Consider the following 22,413-nt stretch of genomic DNA (forward strand, 5'->3'; position numbering starts at 1 on the left):
GAGAGAGAGAGAGAGAGAGAGAGAGAGAGAGAGAGAACACATACAAACACACAGAGTCAAAAACACAAACACATAAAAACGGACATCTGACCACTAAAGCACAACCTCCCACAGCGTGGGTAGCTGCAATCCAGCTATATCTAACCCAGCTACTTGCAACAAAGGTTTCTACCCCCGGGTAAACAAACAATTTTGTTCAAATGGATATTTAATGCACACTCTCACCGTTCTTAAGGATTCAGCCCTTCTGCCTTCATGTTAGTAGGTTAGGGTAACGTAACCTATTAACATGTAAGCAAATGGCTGAAACCCTAAAAAACTGTGTGAATTTGCAGAAAATACCCATATCGTTCTTCTAGCTGTTAAAGTGGATACCTAAGGGAGCTAAACGTAGGCTAAAGGTAGTTGGGTTAGTTATAGGTGGGTTCCAGGTACCCAAGCCTTAAGAGGTAGTACCTTTAGTGATAAAGTGTTTGTCTTTGTGTGTTTCTTTGTCTGATTTTTTTTTATTTGTTTGTGTTTTTGTCTCTCTCTCATTATGCCTGTGTGCCTGAGCGTCTGTTTGCCTATCTCTGTGTCAGTCTTTGTGTGCCTGTTTGTGTGTCTAACTCTGTGTGTTTTTCTCTCTTTCTTACCCTGCCTGTGCGTCTGACTGTGTATTTGCTGTCTCTGCTTCTATCTTTGTATATTTTTGTCTGTCCCTGTTTTTAAATTTTTGTGTTTGTGTGACTAGCTCTGTGCATTTTCTCTCTATCTCTTGGAGTGCTTCTGTCTCTGACTGTGTTTGCTTGTCTTGATGTCTATGTTTGTATTTGTGTGTGTCTCTCTCTCTCTCTCTCTCTCTCTCTCTCTCTCTCTCTCTCTCTCTCTCTCTCTCTCTCTCTCTCTCTCTCTCTCTCTCTCTCTCTCTCTCTCTCTCTATATATATATATATATATATATATATATATATATATATATATATATATTTATACATATATATCACCGTGTATCTGTGTCTGATTGTGTGTTTGCCTTGCTCTGTCTCTATTTTTGCATGTTTGTTCGCCTAACTCTGTGTGTTTTTCTTTCTTTCTCTCACCATACCTGTGTGTCTGACTTATCTTTACCTGTCTCTATGTCAATCATTGTGAGTTTGTGCGTGTCTTTCTCTCTCTCTCTCTCACTGTGCCTGTGTGTCTGACTGTGTATTTTACTTGCTCTGTGGCTGTCTTTGTGTTTGTGCATCTGAATCTGTGTGTTTGCTTGTGTGTTTTTTCTCTCTCTCACCTTGCCCGAATGTCTGACTGTTCTTTTTCCTGTCTATCTTTGTGTGTTTGTGTGTTGTTCTCTCTCACCCACTGTACCTTCGTGTCCGACTGTATGTTTGCTTGTTTCTGTGTCTATCTCTGTGTATTTTATGTCAGACTCTTTGCGTTTGTGTGTTTCTGTATCTCTCCCTCAACATACCTGTGCGTCTGACTCTGTGTTTGGCTTCCCCGTGTCTAACTTTGTGTGTTTGAGTGTAAGGCTCTTTGTGTTTGTTTGTGTTTTTCTCTCTCTCTGTGGCTCTGTGTCTTACTGTTTGTTGGTCTTATTCTTTGTCTATCTTTGTGTGTTTTCGTGTTTGACTCTTTGTGTTTGTGTTTGTTTTTCTCACTTACACTGTGCCTATGTATCTGACTGTGTGTGATCTGTGTGTCTATTTTTGTGTGTTTGTGTGTCTGACTCGGCCTGTTTGCGTGTGTTTCCTCTCTCTCTCTCTAACCATGCCTGTATGTGTGACTGTGTGTTTGCCTGTCTCTGTGCCAATATGTGTTTTTTGTGTTTTTTCCTTTGTTTCTCTCACCGTGCCCGTGTGTCTGACTGTGTGTTTGCCTTACTCCATGTCTATATTTCTGTGTTTGTTTGTTTGACTCTGTGTGTTTGTGTGTGTTTTATTACTCTCTCTTTCTCTCTCTCTCCCCCCATCTCTCTCTCTCTCTCTTTCTCTCTCTCTCTCTCTCTCTCTCTCTCTCTCTCTCTCTCTCTCTCTCTCTTTCACCGTACCTATGTGTCTGACAACATGTTGACCTATCTCTGTGTCTTTCTTTGTGTGTCTAATTTTGTGTGTTTGTATCTGTCTTTCTCTCTCTCTCTCACCGTTTGTTTGCCTGTCTCTGTGTCTATCTTTGAGTGTTTGTCTATCTTACTCCGTGTATTTGTGTGTGTCTTTTTTTTCTCTCTTCCTTACCGTGCCTGTATGTCTGACTGGGTTTTTACCTGCCTCTCTGTCTATCTTTGTATGTTTGTGTATTTTTCCCTCTCACCAACCATGCCTTTGCGTCCAACTGTGTGTTTGCCCGTATTTATGTCTACATTTGTGTGTTTTTGTTTCTGACTCTTTGTGTTAGTGTATCTTTTTCTCTCTCTCACCATGTCTGTGTGTCTGACTGTGTGCTTACCTGTTTCTTTGTCTATTTCTGTCTGTTTGTTTATCTGACTCTGTATCTTTGACTGTGTTTCTCTCTCTCTCTCTCTCTCTCTCTCTCTCTCTCTCTCTCTCTCTCTCTCTCTCTCTCTCTCTCTCTCTCTCTCCATGGCTGTGTGTTTTTCTGTGTGTGTGCCTGTCTCTGTGTCTATCTTTGTGTGTTTGTGTCTTTGGTTCTGTGTGTTTGTGTCTTTTTTTTCTCTCTCTCTCTTACTGTGCATGTGTTTTACCTATTATTTGCCTTTCTCTGTGCCTATGTTTGTGTGTTTATGTGTCTGACTCTGTGTGTATGTTATTATTTTTTTCTTTCTCACCCTACCTTTGTGTCTAACTGTGCGTTTACCAGTCTCTTTCACGTTTTGCTCTTCTTTTTGTTGAGTTATAATTGCTTTTCTGTAATTTCATGATTTTATAATGTTTATGAATTCGTTTATTAATAAAACTTGTATGTACATTAAAAAATCTTCATCTTTTAGATTTCTTGTTCCAGGATAAATTATCAATACGTGATCATTTACGCAACAAAATTTCTAATACGGATGCTACGTAACATCTGACTGATTCAATACCTAGTTTAATCTCTGCTTATTCAAGATTTGCTCTAGTATAAGTATTGAATTATATGTAGCGAAGAGGAAAAGATAGACCGTATATGAAGGTGTAACCAATTCTAGCCAGTACAGATACTCTTGGTTTTATTTCGCCTCTGCTATGATGCTAAAGTTCCAATTGAGCAAAAGACTCTATTACTTACAAAAATCTTAGAGAAAAAAGGAATCTAGAAAAAGAAAACGCCTTGAAGAAAATGAAATCTTAAAGAAAAAATTTCTTGAAGTATTACGTAACATCCAACTTGTGCACAGTCATCACGTAAATATTCACGTTTGCGCTGCCATTACGTATCACCCATGAGTCTGCCGTCCCCAGTCACCAACGGGGGTCCCCCAAAGGCACTCTGAAAGGTCAAGAGAGATTACATCATTACAACGGAATAACGAGGCTACAATGGTAAATTCGTTTGTCGCTTATCAACATTGAAAATGAAAATTCTGTGTATAAAGCATAAAAACAATGTGAATGGTCTATGATAAATTTGGACGAGGCCCCAACTTGGAAGGGATTGAGGGTTTTTCCCTGTCCTTGTAGGTCTTTAAACAGCCAAAAAACTATGATGTAACGATTATGTGTAAACCTTCCTCAGTTACAATCGGAGACATCTCGACTTAACTAGAAGGCCTCCATTGGAATTGGTTGCTAGGGGCTCGGTGGATTTAGTTGCTAAGAACCTGGTGGAATTGAATAATAAGGCCCCGTTGGAGTTGATTACTAGGACCGACGGTGGAATTGGATGATAGGGCCCCATTGGAATTGCTTGCTAGGACTCCGGTGAAATTGGATGCTAAGGGCCCGTTGGAGTTGACTGCTTGGGACCAGTGTCTTGAAGACTTCCAACTGGTGTGGCCCTGAAGTTTTTTTCTGAGATTCATAAGTTTTGAAACATTTATCATAACAACCAAATAAATCTTAAAGAAAATATTTGCATAAGTAAACAAACATGTCCTATTACATGATCAACACCTTCATCTTGAAGAAACCATGTGCATAAGTAAACAAAAAATCCCTTGTTACGCAACAAACAGGTTTATTATACCATTGCATGTGTACTATAGTATTGCGTAAGACCCAGGTGCGAGTAATAACGTCTTGAGGGGTTAGTAGCTCCAATAGCCCCCTCCCCCCTTATCCGTGTCATGAAATCTATAGGGCCCTTACTGCTGAAAGCTAATCCCAATTTATAAATTTAATTTATAGATTGATATTGTTCTGATATTGGCGAAATATTTTATTTAAAAAAATAAAAAATAAAAAAAAATCTAGGAAAGAAATAAAAATAAATAAGTGTGTAAAAAACTTTACCTGATTATATTTAATTCGTCTCTCTCCGCTTCAACAGGGGTCAGCTCCGGAATCAGTGCCAAATGAGATATTTGTGTCGCAGCCCATCCAATTTGAAAAACAATCACAAGTGGAACAAGAAAAGCAAGCAAAGTCGTTAAAGAGGCATTTCGCTCTAGTCCAGCAAAGATGAAAGGGAAAGAAAAGCAAACGAGCACTGTTCCTGAAAAAATTACTGAAAATTTTAGAAATCCTAGGGATAGTGTGCACAGGAAAGACATCTACATATGATTGGATGAATTGACCCAATGAGTAGTCCAAACTGCAAGAGCGTGCATCAATACCACTGAACCAAGAGAACAAAAACATATATCAGTATTTATTATCCTAATGTGTAACGTGATAATCTGTCGTAGTTTAACTTTGTTTTTGGCTTCAGATATTCATCGATAGTAATTTCTGATCGTTTCAAGCTTAAACTATTATAAGACTTTATTTCTACTTGGCTTAGGTTTTAATATGACTCTTTACTTTTCTTTAAGTTACCCCTCTTTCGAAAAAAAGTTTCTTCGAATTAATCCCTGTTTGTTTTTTATAGCCAAGGCTTTGTTTAGAAACTAAAATATATTCTTCATTTTCCAGTTTTCTGCCAAAAAATTAAACATTCGATTTCAATTTTGACTCTTAATTTGCAAAAGGTGATTTGAGCTTTACCTTTCATTGCATTCATGAGTAATCATTGTACAAATTTCATTAAATTTGAAATCAAAGCTTAGGTCTATTCTTGAAATAAGTTCTTGATTCAAAGGCAATTTAAAGATAAATCCTCGAAAGAATCTTCTTGGGAGAACTTTCAAAAGATTAAATATGAATGAAATGGAATAATTCAATAAATACACATCAGAGGCATCGTTCAGCTTTCATTATTTCTGAATATTTGAGATCTTTTATTTTTGACGTTGATGTGAGCATACGGAGAATAAATATCCCACAAAATTTCCGGAAAATTTCAACTTTATAACCTTAGCCGTTTACGAAATTTTGTAGATACGTTACTTTCGACTGCCTGGATTGTGTCTTGTTATTTAGTTTAAAAATCTGTTCAATGTTCTCTAAAAGTTTCAATTTAACTCTTTCAGCTGTTCCTGAGATATAGCATATAAACCCTTTTGACAACCTTGATACACATGTCTGTGGATTTGCGAAAAATTTTGCTGAAAAAACAAGTTTTAATTTCAACAACGCAGTGAACAAAAAATAAAAACAAAACAACATTTTAATTAAAAAAAATCCCGGCCCAACGTCCGGGGGCCTTTCTCAATGGAAAAAAAACGAAAAAAAAGTTTTTAAAAAGTAACACACATAAAAAAAAACACGATAACTAAACACACAAAGAAAAAACAAATAAGAACAACTCATATTATAGCCAAACTTCCAGTACTAATGTTACAACATAAAAATAAAATCAAAGCAAATGTCTATAGTGAAATCGTGGTTCACTCTCCTATCAACATTCAGTGTATAAATTGGAATTTTATGGGAATATTGGTTTTATAGATTGAATGTTGAGAGGAGAGTGACCCATGGGTTCACTATAAACATTCGCTTTGATTTTATTTTTATGTTGTAGTATGTAGTATGTGTAGTGTTGTAGAATGGCACAAATGACCCGGGCGCTATAATTGGGATACAAAGGGGACGACTTTCCAGTTCATGTAGCTAGTTGTTCCTATTCATTTTGAGTATGAGTTGATGTGTTTTATTTTTGGGACATAATTCATTACCGGTTTCATTTATTATTGACTCTAATATATATCTCAGTTTATATCTATCCACAATCATTTTCATTTCTAATTTGAGTTGAATATCTGTTTTATTTTTGGGGTATTATAAGTTCATTATTGGTTCAATTTCTTATCAATTCTAATATATGTTTCTTTTAACTTTTTGTTCATTGTTTGTTGTGTTGCGAGAGCAACACTTTGGTTTTGTCCCGGTTTTTTTTTCCTATGCCGCCGATGTCGGCTTATTCCTGGAAACTGGTAAGGGTCTAACCTGTGCGGTTTTTACGGAAAATGTGGACCTCAGGCCGGATTGATGAATATGGCATTACACTTTGGAAAGCTCCGCAGAACTCTTGCCTGGGGCCAAAAAGGATGGTTTTTGTTTGTCCACGAGCCAGAGCCTATGGTATGCGAAGTTAAGTGGAGTTATGTAGCCTATGTCAGAGAGGAATATCTGAAGTTGTGCAGCCAAGCTTTCGTTTCATCAAACCATGTTTCTGCTTTCGAATGGAAAGCTCCGTTCTAGCAGGCAAACAGGCAGGCACCACTTTATAATTGAAGATGGACTAAAATCTATAAATGTTAAATATATGCGGCAGTTACCCGGCCCCACAGCCAATATGTGTCTTCTTTGAGTGATAAATAGAAAATTTTACAGAAACAAAAAAGTGGCATTTTCCCACGGATCCGAAAGTGCTGCCGTGATTTTGGCTGGGTTTATCATTTGTTTTTTTCGGACTTGGGATTGAGGTAGAGAAATTTTATCAGATAAACCTTTTAAACTTTAAAAGTTATGTCATTACTAAGGAAATTGGAGCTTATCCTTTGCTCCTTTCTAAGTGGTGACGTTAGAAAGTTGGCCTACGGCAAAAAAATCAACTTTTGAACTAAGACAGACAGAATTTTTTTTTGATGGCAATCGATAGCTCTTGATGAGCTGATCAAACTATATGTCATCCATTTTTTGGTAAAAAATTCCTTCGTGAGATAAACTAGTTTGAAAGTTTCAAGGGGTTGACAACTTTAGTAGTAGGGTACGCACTAAAACCAAAAATAATCCGATACTAATTGTGAGACATGTAGGGGACTTGTAAGGAAAGGTCGGCTGTTAGGTCATAATCGTCTTCGGTAGTGAAGGGTTTGCAAATTTTGCTATTTGGTGTACCTATTATTTGTTTCCAGTGTATTTGATGGTAAGAGCGAGTTGGCTCCAGTGGTAAGACATGTAGGGGACTTGTAAGTAATAATCGTCTGTTAGGCTACTATCATCTTTAGTGAAGAGGGTTTTGTAACTTTGCTAGTTGGTGTAGCCTGCCCATACTCAGTGTAACCTAGAATTAAGTGTTTACGCAATGGGTACAAACGATAACGTAAAACAACGAGGCAGTGTCGTAATAATTAATAGAGTGTCATCTATGGTTTTTTGATCCTGAAAAGATACGGATAGCTTTATAATACCATCTAGATTATATAAGATATTGTTCCAAGTCTTGATCCGTCGCGATGTCTATGATTGAAAAGGATAAAGTTCAACTGGCTGCAAAGTCAATTTAGTCCCTTCTTTCGATATTATTTTGTTATTGTTGTTTTTTCAACGCTGAGGATTAGCCTTTGATCACGTGATTACTGATCGCGTTCTTCTTTGAACATAACGTTTTAAAAGCTTCGATAGGCTGACAACTTCAACGTTTAACCGATAGCAAAGAAACAAAACCAAAGTGTTTCTCTCGCAACACTTTATTCGGCGAAGCCGGACAAAGGTTGCCGCAACACTTCACGTTGCTCAGGGAACGTAATTCTAGTTATAATTTGTCTTAGTTTTCTCGGGCTGCTCTAAACATAGCTTCCCTCTTTACTAAAAAAAACTTTTTTTTTTAAATTTAAATGTAAATAAAAACACACTGCTCGATTTACAAATTATTTTCAGTAAAGTTCATATTTTATTCTGGAATTTAGAAATCTTACAAGGCGTTAGTCCTGCTCTTGGTTGTTGTAACTTATGGCTTAACCTGACTATTAAATTGTAATTTCTGTTCGTTTTGAGTTTACTTGTTTATTGATAGTAATCTTGGTAGGTTTTAAGTTTGGATTATTATATGACTTTATTTGTGCGCATTTTGGTTTGAGTATAGCTCTTCACTTTTCTTTAAAAAATACGGATAAATACAAAAACACGCAGTATTTACCTAGATTTTACCTAGCCATTAGCATTGTGGACAAAATAGAACTGCTAGTCAAATTTTTGAATAACAATAATTTGGTGCACTAAATTTTGACAATAGTCTTGCAATGGAATGTTGGGTGCATGGTGATGAGGAATGATATCCAAGCGGATTGAAAATATTTATAACTGGATGGCTGAAACTACTCTGATCACGTTTAGTTAAAAGAATCTTAGCGTATTATATTTTTTGTAACTGTTTGTTTGTTTAAATTGTTTTTAGGGGTCATTTTGAGGTCATTGATTCAAAAGAGTTTATTCATGACCCATATAAAAAAGAGTACCTGTATTTTTATCCCAGGGAATATGGGGGTCATATCATCTCCTGCAGCATATTTGTTGAACATTTTTTCTATTTTAAGTAAAAGGATTATTTCAAAATTTTGACCAAATATTCTGGATATTAATAAGGGAGGGGGGTTGACCCTCCGGTCAATTTTGACTCTTAAGAAGGGCGCTTTGACTTTTAGTTCCCATTTCAAGAGAAACTTTTCACCCCTTGGACATTGCAGTGTGATATTTGGAAAATCTGGATACGAATAGTGTCTCTTAATTCAGCTTTACCATACTTCCCAAGTCATAGTCTTACGCCGACTAGAAAACCCCATCAAAAAGCCTTGAAAGTACCGACTTAACACCCTTACCCGTTCCTGAGATGTTGCAGGTACGGCAGTTTGATAACACGGTAGCATGTAGTGTCTTCGATGTATTTTGTTATTTAACAATGGATAAATTTTTATCTTGTAGGAGCTAATATTGCAAAAACCCCATTTTGTCTGGATTGAACACAAAAGTCTTTTACCCTCTTCCACCTTCCCCAACACAAAATTTGAATTTTACTATGTCCTACCTCCTCTTTTCCTTTCTCCGAGCATTAAATGAAGGTTTCAGCTCCATCCCCAAAGCTGTGTCGAAGATGAGTTTTGATGTGTGTTGATGACCTGGGCACACATAGTGTCTTTCAATAGTGTCAAGTCAAAAGTTAAAGCAGACTTGAGTCGTCCCTTCCCCTGCTACTCCATCAAACTTTCAACTCAAATCATTTACCCGTTCTTGAGATACTTGAAATCATTTGAAAATTCAGCTGCGTTAACCTCTTTTGTTTACTCAGGTTTCGTTTCCCTGCCATTTCCAGAGTATATTCTTCGGAAGCTAATTCGGCCTAATGCAGGACCCCAGAAAATCCCTACTGCCCTCTTATAGAACACTTCTGAAAGAATGGGGAGAGACTTAGTACAAAGGGCAAAAAAGGGAAGGAAAATGGCTGTTTACGCTTGAATCACTTTTAAATCTTAAAATAGGGACTAGAACATCCAGTTTTGAATTGAATGAGGCCCCCCTATGGTTTATATGACCACACTTTCTATACAAAATGACTGAAAAAAGAATACATGGAATTCCTTTCGCTCTGCCATTGTGTTGCCTATGACATCTCAGCGAAGCAAGAAAGAAAAAAATTACAACTGTAACAAAAGAAAAATATAGAAATATAGCATTTGTTATTTAACCACAAAGGCTTATAAAAGTAAAGTTCAGAGAGGAAAATACAATACCAATAAGATGCCATGTTTTTCGTTTTCCATAAGACCATGATAGAGAACAACATTTCGAATGACATGCACTGTCAGAAAGATGGCCAACTAATGGCGTAGCTACTGCATCCACAATCTGTCCAATAAGTAGAACTATACCAGCATAACTTGTAGGAACCTGGAAGAAAGTTTTCAGTTTAGTTAAATTTAATAAATTATTTCCTTTCAAACAACCCAGTAGCAAATACATGTTTTATGATTATCAAAAATATCAATAGCATAAATGAACCATACATGAAAGAAAAAAATTATAAGGAAGAGCAGATTTTTGATACGTAGTTAATTAACAATATTTTAATTAAAGAAGCTTATTCCGTTCCAAGCTATTGGGCCTCAGGTGATAAGCTAATGTCAAACACATTTCATGGGTGATTTCAACTAACACATCGTTTAATAGCTTCAAAGTGGTTCTGTAGATTCAAATCTAATAATCAGTTCGGTTTGTATTTTTCTTGAATCTCATCTTATATCTTAAGTTTAGTATACCGATCGTTTGGCTTTATTAAAAACAAAATTATTGGTTTCCTTTGAAAGAGAGTTTTTTGTTTTCGTTGGTCTCCGTGTATTTATTTGATTCACCAGCTCAAGTAACCCAATTTTTTTTCTTCTATAAACGCCACAATATTAAATTTAATATTTACATTGAAGGTTTCAGATGACTGCCCAATAAAAATGGGTCACAACTTGAACACAAGAAAAGTATATCAGATAATTAATCTTGTAATCAAAATTCATGGTCGATGTGTGCTGTTGGATATAACTGAAAATTATTAATTTTGGACAATATCTGGATAACCTCTTTGAAAAATTCTAGAAATCCTCTCAGCCATTTACTTTAACACATATCCAGAGTGTGCTACCTTTTTAGGGTAAATAGGTACCTGAGGGCAACGTGCTACGCGTAAAAAGTCTCATGTGTCTCAAGGCACCCCTGTACCTCCACACACCACAGATTAAAATTTCCAAGAGGGCCTTTTATATCATTAAATTTAAAGTATCCTTTTCTCCAAAAACATGTTTTTCAAAAACAAATAAAGAGCTTCATTAAACGAAAGACGAACAGAAACAAAGTTTAATAATCAGCCAAGATTACTCACAAAAACTTAATAAATATAGATAGACACTTCAAGATAGATATCAAGATAGATAGATATCAGTTTTGGAAGTCTCCGCAATTTTGGATTGATTTACTTTATAAAGGTGAAAACGTTTAACAGGAATTTGTTTTTGTTAAAGTACGAATGACGTTAACCGTATCACATCTGTAAAATTAAGCTCACACATATCCCATCACTTTAAACACGTATATATCCCATCATTGCGAGCACACACATACCCCAATGTGCTATTGGAGTTGCTAGTCCCTTGTATCCAGTTAAACCTCTAGGAGATTTAACATTTTCCGAAAACAATATATGCTTATTTTTTCGATGAAACCCTTCAATGAATATAAGCACAATTTTACAAACATAGTGTTATCACAACATCCGGGCGGTAAGAAAAATTTTGGAAATGCTTGATAGCTATCATTTCTGAAACAATGCCATGAATTCAAGCAGCCACTACACCTGTTGTGTAGACAAATGTTTTGATATAAAATAATGATCGTCCAAGTTATTTTAATTAAATGAATTAGAGCTTAATATAACAAGATATCCAATAAAATTAATCTTGACAAGAACTCTAATATACTGGGGGTTTATAATCTACATATTATTGGTGGATGCTTAGCGGATGGGGACTGTTTTTCTTCCAGTTTTGGCTTATCAAATAACATTTACAGTTCCAATTAACTCCCCAAATTGTATGTACATCATCTGTGGTCTTAAAATCACCCATCCCTACAAGCTATTCTTGAGCTATTAAATTCAATCCGTGGGATATTTTAAAACTGGATCTTCAGGGGACGGTAAAGAGCAAAATCAAATCTTAAAAGAGAAAATTTACTGAATTTTACATGTTTGTAAATCATGTATAATCATTAGTTTGAAAAAAAAAGCTTCCTAGTAGTTATTACTAAGCTCTTGAATTAAGGTCATGGATTACTTTTGTACCCAAGCCTTAACGTGATTATTAGTAGAATATTTATCATTAGTACGACAGGGTCCATCTCCCCTTAAAATATTTTTCTAGTTGTAAACGAGAAATGGATGGAAAAAGTATCGTAACGAACATGACAGGGATCCAAACCCCGTGGAGGGAGGGGGTTCAAATTTTTAAAGGTTGGGAGGGTAACTTTTTTTTAACTGAAATTTTTTAGCTTCTTTCCATGCCTTAAAATCACACTAAATATACTTATAACACAAAAATTACTTGCGGTATTTAAAAAATAAAAGATGTAGTGGTGTAGTGGCGTTTTTTTTACTTAGTTCTTTTTTTATTTCTGGACAGAGTTCTTGGGACAAAATATTTTGGACTTAATTTTTTTAAGACTTAGAATTTTTTCGGGTCTAAGAATTATTTTAGGACACCGAGAATTTCTTCCTATGGGTGGGGGGGGGGGTTTCAAGGTTGATGTGTTGTCTGGTATTGTATAATTATTCATGTTGTCCGTGAATAATACAATACATCCTGTGAAACCCTTCATATCTGGTCTTTTTAGACACAAATGCTGTGGTAGCCAATACCACGGTGTAGAATTGGAGTTTCTAAAACCTTTTTTTTGGCATTATTCCGAGGATATGCATCTTAGTTTCCGAAAATTTCTTGGTACATTTCTGATAATTTTAAGAACAATGCGTTATATAGTTTTGCATAAGCATGCTATCAATGAAAAACAAGGACACATCCTGTGACAGACCACACATCTGGTCTTTTGAGATAACAACTGAGTCAACAGCATTTTTAGCTTCTAAGCAGTTTTCTTTTAACCATGTTAATCCTTATTTCTGAAAATTAAAACCCAAGTTTATTAAATGCTCATTTATTATTAATAAAACCAGATGCCTTTTAAAAATGGATGCTCGTATTTATGAAAACTTAACCCAAGTTTATAAAATGATATAATTTTATTACTAAAATTAGATGTATTTTAAATTTGAGTTTTCCTATTTCTGAAAACTAAAACTCAAGTTTATTAGATACTCAAATATTATTAATAAAATTAGATGTGTTTTAAATCTTAATGATCACATTTCTGAAAACTAAAACCCGTGTTTAATGGATACTTAAATATTGTTATTAGAATTAGTAGTATTTTAAACGTGGATGTTCTTATCTCTGAAAACTGAAACCCAGATTTCTTAAATACTTTATTATTAATAAATATTATTAATAATTATTAATAAAATGAGAAGTATTTTAAACATGGATTTTCCTATTACTGAAAACCAAAATTCAATCAGATGTAATTTAAATGTTGATTTTCTTATTTCTGAAAACTAAAACCCAAGTTTACTTAATGCTCAAGTACTATTAAAAAAACAGACCTATTTTAACTTTGTATGTTCTTATTTCTAAAAACTTTAACCCAATTTTATTAAATACTTGAATATTATTGATAAATCAGATGTATTTTAAAAGTCAATGTTCTTATTTCTCAAAACTAAAACCCGAGTTTATTAAAGACTCAAAATTATCAAAAAATGAGATGTATTTTAACTGTTTGTGTTCTTATTTCTGAATACAAAAATCCAAGTTTATTAAATAATCAAAAGTTATAAATAGAATAAGATGTATTTTAAACGTAGATGTTCTTATTTCTCAAAACTAAAACAAAAGTCTATTAAATAATATAATACTATTAATAAAATTATTTGTATTTTGAACGTGGATATTCTTATTTCTGATAACCAAAACCCAAGTTTATTAAATACTTGAATATTATAAGTAAAATTGATGTGTTTTCAAAGTGGATGTTCTTGTTTCTGAAAACTAGAATCCATATATATGAAATACTAAATTTATTTAATAAGATCAGACTTGTTTTACACCTTGAGGTTCTTATTCATTAAAACTAAAACTCAAGTCTTTAAAAAAATAGAATTTAATTAATAAAATCAGATGTATTTTAACCGTATGTGTTCTTATTTCTGAAGACTAAAACCCATCTATATTAAATACTCATATATTATTAAAAAAATCAGATTTATATCAAACCTGGATGATCTTATCTATGAAAACTAAAACGCAAGTTTATTAAGAACTCAAACATTATTTATCCAATGAAAGTTGGTATAAACGTTGAAGTCCTTATTTCTGAAAACTAAAACCTAAGCTTATAAAAATTTGAATATTATTAATAATGTCAAATCTATTTTAAGCGTGGATGTTCTTGTTTCTGAAAACTAAAACCCAAGTCTATTAAATAATCAATATTATTAGTAACATAAGATGTGTTTAAACGTGGAAGTTCTTATTCCTGAAAACTTAAACAAAAGTTCATTATATACTCAAATAAAATCAATAAAATGAGATGCATTTTAACTGTTTTTGAAATGATCAAACATTATTAGTAGAATAAGATTGAATATTATTAATAAAATCATAAATGTTTTAAAAGTGGATATTCCTGTTTCTGAAAACTAAATCCCAAGTTTATAAAAATGCTAAAATTTTATTAATAAGATCAGATGTATTTTAATGTAGATGTTCTTGCTCCTTAAAACTAAAGCCCAGGTCTATTAAAAAATCAAATATTATTTTTAAAATCAGATCTGTTTTAACCGTTTGTGTTCTTATTTCTAAAAAGTAAAACGCAAGTTTATTAAATTGTCATATATTAACAATAAAATCAGATTTCTTTTAAATGTGGATTTACATATTTCTGAAAACTAAAACCCAATTGTTTTTAATGCTTAAATATTGTTTATCAAATAAGATGTATTTTAAAAGTGGATATTTTTATTCTGAAAACTAAAACCTAAGTTTATTAAATACTCAAATATTAGTAATAATTTCAAATGTATTTTAAACAGGGATGTTGTTATTTCTGAAAATTATAACCCAATTTTATTTAATAATTAAATATCATTAGAAAAATAAGATTTTTTTAAAGCTTGGATGCTCTTGTTTCTGAAACGAAAACGCAAGGCTATTAAATATTCAAATATTATTTATTAAATAGGATATATTTTAAACATAGATGTTCTTATTTCTAATATTAAAACTGAAGTTAATTAAATACAAGAATATTATAAATGAAATCAGACCTGTTTTAAAAGCGAATATTCTTATTTTTGAAAACTAAAAACCAAGCTTATGAAATACTAAAATTTTATTAATAAGATCAGATGTACTTCAAACGTGGATATTTTTACTCCTTAAAACTAAAACCCGAGTCTATTAAGAAATCCAACATTATTAATAAAATCAGATGTGTTTTAACTGCGTGTGTTCTTGTTTTACAAAACTAAAACCAAAGTCAATTAAATACTCAAATATTATTATTAAAATCAGATTCCTTTTAAATATGGACGTTCTAATTTCTGAAAACTAAAAGCCAATTTTATTAAATGCTCAAATACTATTCATCAAATAAGATGTGTTTTCAACATGGAAGCTCTTATTTCTGAAAACTATAAACAACTTTATTAAATACTCAAATATTATTAACAAAATGAGATGTATTTTAAATTTGGGTGTTCTTATTTCTGAAAACTAACCCCAAGTTTATTAAATACTCAAATATTATTAATAAAATAATATTTATTTTATATCTTTGTTGTTCGTATTTCTGAAAACTAAAGCCCAAGTTTATTTAATACTGAAATATTATTAATATAGTCATATATATTTTAACCGCTAATGTTCATATGTCTGAAAACTAAAACTAAAACAAAGTTTATTTAACACTCAAATATTACTAATAAAACCAGCGGTATCTTAAACGTGGATGTTCTTATTTCTGAAAACTAAAATCCGAGTTTATTCAATACTAATATATTATTAATAAAAGCACATGTATTTTAACTGTTGGTATTTTATTTCTGAAAACTAAAACCCAATTTTGTTAAATAATCCATTATTACTTATAAGATCAGATATGTTTTAAACATGGATGCTCTTATTTTTGAAAATTAAAACCAATGTTTATTGAAGAGTCAAATAATATTAATAAAATAAGATGTGTTTAAACGTGGATGTTCTTATTTGCTGAAACTGAAACCTAAGTCTATTAAATAATCAAATATTATCAATAAATTAAGACCCATTTTAAATGTGGATACTCTTATATCTGAAAACTAAAACTAAAATTATTAAAATAAGATGTGTTTTACACGTGGATGTTCTTATTTCTGAAAACTAAAAATAGAATATATTTTTTAAATACTCAAATCGTATTAATAAAATCAGATGTATCTTAAAAGTAGATGTTCTTACTTCTGAAAACTAAAACCCAAGTTTATTAAATACTCAAATATTATGAATAAAATCAGATGTATTTAAACGTGGATGCTCTTATTTTTGAAAATTCAAACCCAAGTTTCTTAAATACACAAATATCATTAATCAAATCAGATATATTTTTAACATGGATTTTCTTGTTTTTGAAAACTAAAGCCAAATGTTATTAAATACTAAAATGTTATTAATAAAATAAGATTTATTTCAAACGTGGGCATTCTTATTATTTCAAACTAAAACCCAAGTTTTTTAAACAATCAAATATTATTAGTATTATTATTGAAAACTAAAACCCATAGTTTATCAAACAATCGAATATTATTTGTAAAATAAGATGTTGTTGAAGATGGTTGCTCTTATTTATGAAAACTAAAACATGGATGTTCTTTTTTCTGAAAACTAAAACTGGTTTATTAAATACTATAATATTATTAATAAAATAATATATATTTTGAACGTGGATGTTCATGTTTCTGAAAACTAAAACCCGAGTTTATTAAATCCTCAAATATTATTAAAAAATTAGACGTATTTTAAACGTGGATTTGCTTATTTCCAGAGGCCAAAACCCAAGGTTATTAAATACTCTATTTTTATTAACAAAATCAGATGTATTTTGAAGGTGGATGGTCTTGTTTCTGAAAACTAAAACCGAAGTTTATTAAATATTCAAAAGATTATTACTAAATTCAGATGCATTTTAAACGCAGATTTTCTTATTTCTGAAAATTAAAACCCAAGAATTTTTTTTTAAACGTAGATGTTCTTATTTCTGGAAACTTAAACCTAAATTTAATATATACTCAAATATTATTCGTAAAATTAGATGTGTAAAGAAAATCATATGTATTTTAAACGTGAATAATCTTATTTCTGGAAACTAAGACTCAAGTTTATTAAATACAAAAATTTCATTAATAATATTTGAGTATTTACAAAGCTTGGTCTCTAGTTTTTAGAAATAAGAACATCCATGTTTAAAATACGTCTTATTTTATTGAGATATTTGGTTATTTAAGTGAATTTGGCTTAAGTATTCAGAAATAAGAACATCCACTTTTAAAATAAGTCTAATTAGATGTATAAAAGAAATCCGAGTCTATTAAGAAATCCAACATTATTAATAAAATCAGATGTATTTTAACTGCGTGTGTTCTTGTTTTACAAAACTAAAACCAAAGTCAATTAAATACTCAAATATTATTATTAGAATCAGATTCCTTTTAAATATGGACCTTCTAATTTCTGAAAACTAAAAGCCAATTTTATTAAATGCTCAAATACTATTCATCAAATAAGATGTGTTTTCAACATGGAAGCTCTTATTTCTGAAAACTATAAACAACTTTATTAAATACTCAAATATTATTAAAAAAATGAGATGTATTTTAAATTTGGGTGTTCTTATTTCTGAAAACTAACCCCAAGTTTATTAAATACTCAAATATTATTAATAAAATAATATTTATTTTATATCTTTGTTTTTCGTATTTCTGAAAACTAAAGCCCAAGTTTATTTAATACTGAAATATTATTAATAAAGTCATATATATTTTAACTAATTAAAAATATAAAATGTTTTAACTCAAAACTAAATTACTCACTGGAATAATACTCATGTATTTTTAAACATTCAAATGTCTGAATATATATAGTAAAAAAAGTGTTTTGGAATAGGGAATTGTAGAAAACTTGAAAATTTGACCATCAAAGATTAAAGAAAAACTAATTTTAAAAATATTTCCAAAAAAGAAGGTTTTTGAAGGAAAATTCAAGGTCATATTAAACTTGATATTAGAGGGAAAAAAAAACCTTCAATAATTCAAACTTCAAATTAGTATTAAAGAATAAATGAAATCCAAAACGAACAGAAATTAAATAAACAGGCATAGCATAAAACGTGCAACAGATACTGATATAAATGAATAAATAAACCCTAAAACAAGTAAGTTTAAATTGAACATTCAAATCAAGCTCAAAACGAACACAGTTGTTCGCTATTGAAACATAAATAAAATCTAAAATGAACATAAATGCAATAGTTAATCATAGCAAACACAAATACAACAGGTACTAATATAAATGAATAAATAAATCTAAAAACGATTAAATATTAAATTTAATATGCAAACCAATCTTAACATGAATATAAATCCCTACAAAGAAGACTTTGGATACTACCTTTTTCCCTAACTGTAAAAGACTAAAACCTACTGCGGCACTGGCGCTTTACTAGAAACTATAAGTGTCTAGAATAGTCTTGGGAACAACTACTAAAATCAAACTGAACAGTTGATATATAATTATATTTATTGGTGAAATCTCACCAGTTCAAGATTTTATTTCAGTGTATTTTTTTTTTTAATTTTCAATGCTGTAATGACTGGCAAAGAAAATATTTGTAATATAATTCGGTTTCAGTGAAGCGCCAATGACGCAATAGGCTTTAGACTTTTTTAGTTAGGGAAGAGGACAGTATGCAAACTCTTGTTTGTATTAAAACTATATTTATTTTGAAGAATCTTAGAAAGAATTAACAAAATTAAACTTAATATTCAATATATAATAATAATAATAATTGCTGAAAGCTCATCAGTTCAAAATTTAATTTAAAGTAATTTTTAATAAGTATTTTCTATTTTGTGATAAATTTCGTTTTTAATAAAGCGACAATTTCCATAACCACCACTTTCATATGATGTGGACCTAATTAAAAAAAAGCCTTATTTGTCTTCGCTATAGCCGACGCTAGAGCGCTGCCTCTGGTTTTTCGCATGTTTCAAGCCTTAATTCATAGCCATTCCTATTAGTTTTAGGTTTTATATCTTACGGAAGATAATATCAGCTCAGTTTAAGCTTTTTCGTTTTTTATTTTGTACACAAATAATTTGTTGTTCTTTTTTTTTAAACTCTATGGTTCGAAATCTAGGCGAATTATCACATAGCCCCGCCTCGTGTAAGAAAGGTACTAAAATCTTCATCCAACCATGTCATTAACGATATAGCATAATTTGTTTGTCTAAAATATTAAAAATTCAAAATAAAATACGAAAATTTACGTAAATCTTTTACATTCTTCAATTCAGGTAGCTGTTAATTTTACTGTTTTGTTATTAGATAGGAGGATGGTTGGTGCAAAGCGAAATAGTTCAGCTCACAAGACTTTTTCTACTGAGGAAAAAAAAATAATCATTAATAGATGTGGATTATATAAAACTCCATAAAAGGGTAAAAATAAGACTTTGAATTTTCAAACACTTCTAGACAAGAAAATGGTGTATTACGCCTATAGCATTTTTTATGTATCTTTCTTATATAATAAGAATAAGAATGTATAACTCTTTACAAAAGCCATCAGAAAACTGTTGGATCAAAAATCAGGTACAGCTCAAGGATGGTATGAATCAAAATAATTTGGTCAAAATTATATTTTAGTGTATCTTAGAGATTGAGTGTCCATAATTGACTGCAGAACAATAGCCCTCCGTCTGAAATGTCTTATAATAAATAAACTTTAATGAGGAAGGAAGGGTTGATTAAGAGCTAAGTCTTTCAAGAATATGGAGATAAGCAGGGATGACTGAGCAAAGATCTTGAAAGGGCTTAAGAGTATAGACAAGCATCGTTTTTGCAATGCCCAAATCGCATTAAGCTTAAAATTTCCAGCCCCGGGCCCCTCTAAAAAAACAACAACAAGACTTCCTTCGATTTGTCAAATTGACAAGAATTGGCTTCTAGCAATAAATAATATTTCTAACAACAGAATGACAAGGTTTTCTAATGCATAGGATATTTTTGACAAAATATGACTTATTTATCTATGCATAGAATTGATCTAGCTTATCAATTATGATGATCAAATATGAACATTCCAGAACAGGACACCAATTGTATATAACCTCTTGGATTGTTGTACGGCTTGGACATCTGACAGCTTTTTCAAGAGTTGTTTCACTTGTAGCTATTATTAAGGAAAAACTTACTTGAAGGACAAACTGTAAATATACTAGTAAATAAGAAAACCACATGCTCGCAGCTAAATCGTTCAACACATGGCCCACACCATAAGAAAGGCGCTGTCCTAAGGTTAACGTAGTGGGGCTTGCTGGCATCATTAACAGTCGCCTCTTTTTTTGTTACTGGACGTACACGAAATTGTCTAGGCAATTGAGGTATGGCTTCTGTCGGGATATTGAGTTCTGTATCCAAGAATCCCTGTAAATACCATTGGTAAAATGATATCCTATGCATAAATTGTTTCCAAGTAGTTTTCCATCACGGAAAACGTGCAAGAAAGTTTCCGGGTATTCTGTATTCAATTCAACTATATCAAATGTATTGAATACATGATTTGTGATCTAAATAAATGAAAATCTTTGGTAAAAATAAGTTCTAATCTTCGTTTACAAAGAGGACGAAGAAGTAAAATCTCTGAGGTAGGAGAAAGAAGGAGCCCAAAGCAAAGATTTTTTTTTTGCACGCCGGAAGTTCAGTAGTCAATTCAGTATTTAGTCCAGATATAATTATTTTAAGAATTTTTTTCGAAATTCCTTCTCGCTTTAAGATGTCAACCAGAAACGTATGACATTTTTTATCATATCACGTAATCTTGGCCTTGGATAATCTGAAGCTGTTTGCTGATTTAATTATTCAGGGTAAAAATGCAAACTGACAAATTCAGAAACTGTGGTCCCTAGACTCCTCGAGTGATCTGACTATCGACAGTTCCAAAAATATAAAAGTTCGAGTTTTAACAAAACATGTGACTTTATCATCGTCGTTTCTACTAAATGAAACTTTGGCAAAATTTTGCAAGTTTTGATTTCTGGGACTAATTCTAATTCTTTCCCTGGAGGCTTTAAAGGGGGTCATGTCATCCGCAGAGGCAGAGGCATGTCTATTGGACCTTTTAATTATGATAAGCCAACTAGCTATCTCGACATTTAATTTGGATAGTTTTTTTTTGTGGAAAAGGGGCAAGAGAATGGGCCTGGTGGCCCTCCATTCTGTCAATTGAAACGGCACTAAAACTTTTAATTTTGTGCAATTGAGCCCTCTCCTGATCTTCTAGAATCCTTGGTTTGATAAAATTACCTCTGGGGAAAGAAAAAGAACAAACAACACGCATCCATGATTTTCAAATAACGGCGAAGATCATACTGCCTTTTTATCATAGAAACCACAAACTTGGTACTGCTTTAATTTTTCAATTTTGGTTTTAAAGACCTCATTTTATGGAAAGTTTCATTTCACTTTTATGCGTAGTTTGACAAGAATGCCACTTGGATAGAGAGCCAAAATTATCTAAGGATTAAGTGAACTTCGCTGTCTTAGGTAAATCCCCTGTTGTTTTACTTGTGGTTTTTGGCAAAATATAAACAGTTCCAAATCGATATACAATCCCTCTTGATATACGGAAATAATTTTGGTCTATGCTGTTATTATGGAAGTAAAAGAGTAAAATTCGACCCTTAAATTAGCAGAGTTTTTTCGGTTTAGGAAGGGGACTGCCCCTTCCTCATCCCCGATCACCCATTTGCTGTCGTAGAAACTTCGGAGGACGCTCATGAGAGTTCTAGTCCTTTTAATTAAGTCGAAAGTGATTGAAAACCATTAGCACCTGCCCTCGAACTAATTTAGTTATCTGGTCATTTTATTACCCTTAGAACACTTAATCGACCTTTTAAGTACCAATTTTGTACTTTCTCTATGACTATTCAATTTTCTGTGTGGAAGAATTTTACACAGGAAAAATTTCCGGGCGAATTTACCCCGGGGAGAATTTTCCAGGTGGAATTTTTCCACCGAAAGGATTTTTTAGGAGGCTGGCCCAGCTTCCCTCTTAATTTTCTCCACTCCTTCCACGGGAAAAGAGCCAAAGACCCATTTGAACTATCAGTTCAAAAACATTTAAGGCCAACAGGAGGCATTGATTTTTCCCCCCCACATTTGATACATCTAAAAAACATGAAGGCTTCTTGCCTCTTCCTCCCTCCCCCAATACTCTGAAAGCTTCAGCTGTGTCTTCATTCGTCTTTCCCAATATGTCTAGAACATACCACTTTAAAAACCTACATGGTTTCGTTTATTGAGTTCAGACAAAGGTGAACTTACCTCTGCAATGGG

The 22,413-nt window shown here is 32.2% G+C and overlaps 1 protein-coding gene across 2 annotated transcripts in view; it reads right to left on the bottom strand.

Moving 5' to 3' along the window:
* Nucleotides 1–20,449, bottom strand: part of LOC136027224 (major facilitator superfamily domain-containing protein 12-like) — an 88,397-nt gene extending 67,948 nt beyond the window's left edge. Inside the window, exons 1-3 of one of the 2 annotated variants that reach the window (XM_065704270.1) lie at nucleotides 20,271–20,449; nucleotides 9,904–10,060; nucleotides 4,367–4,568 (exon numbers count right to left, since the gene is read on the bottom strand). In XM_065704270.1, the coding sequence (XP_065560342.1) occupies nucleotides 4,367–4,568; nucleotides 9,904–10,060; nucleotides 20,271–20,402 (491 nt within the window). In that variant the 5' untranslated portion in view covers nucleotides 20,403–20,449. The remainder of the gene's footprint in view (nucleotides 1–4,366; nucleotides 4,569–9,903; nucleotides 10,061–20,270) is intronic. The other variant, XM_065704269.1, reaches the window with a different exon arrangement.
* Between the last annotated feature and the right edge of the window lie 1,964 nt (nucleotides 20,450–22,413).

This window comes from Artemia franciscana, chromosome 5 (genome assembly GCF_032884065.1).
Source record: "Artemia franciscana chromosome 5, ASM3288406v1, whole genome shotgun sequence".
Lineage (NCBI taxonomy): Eukaryota > Metazoa > Arthropoda > Branchiopoda > Anostraca > Artemiidae > Artemia > Artemia franciscana.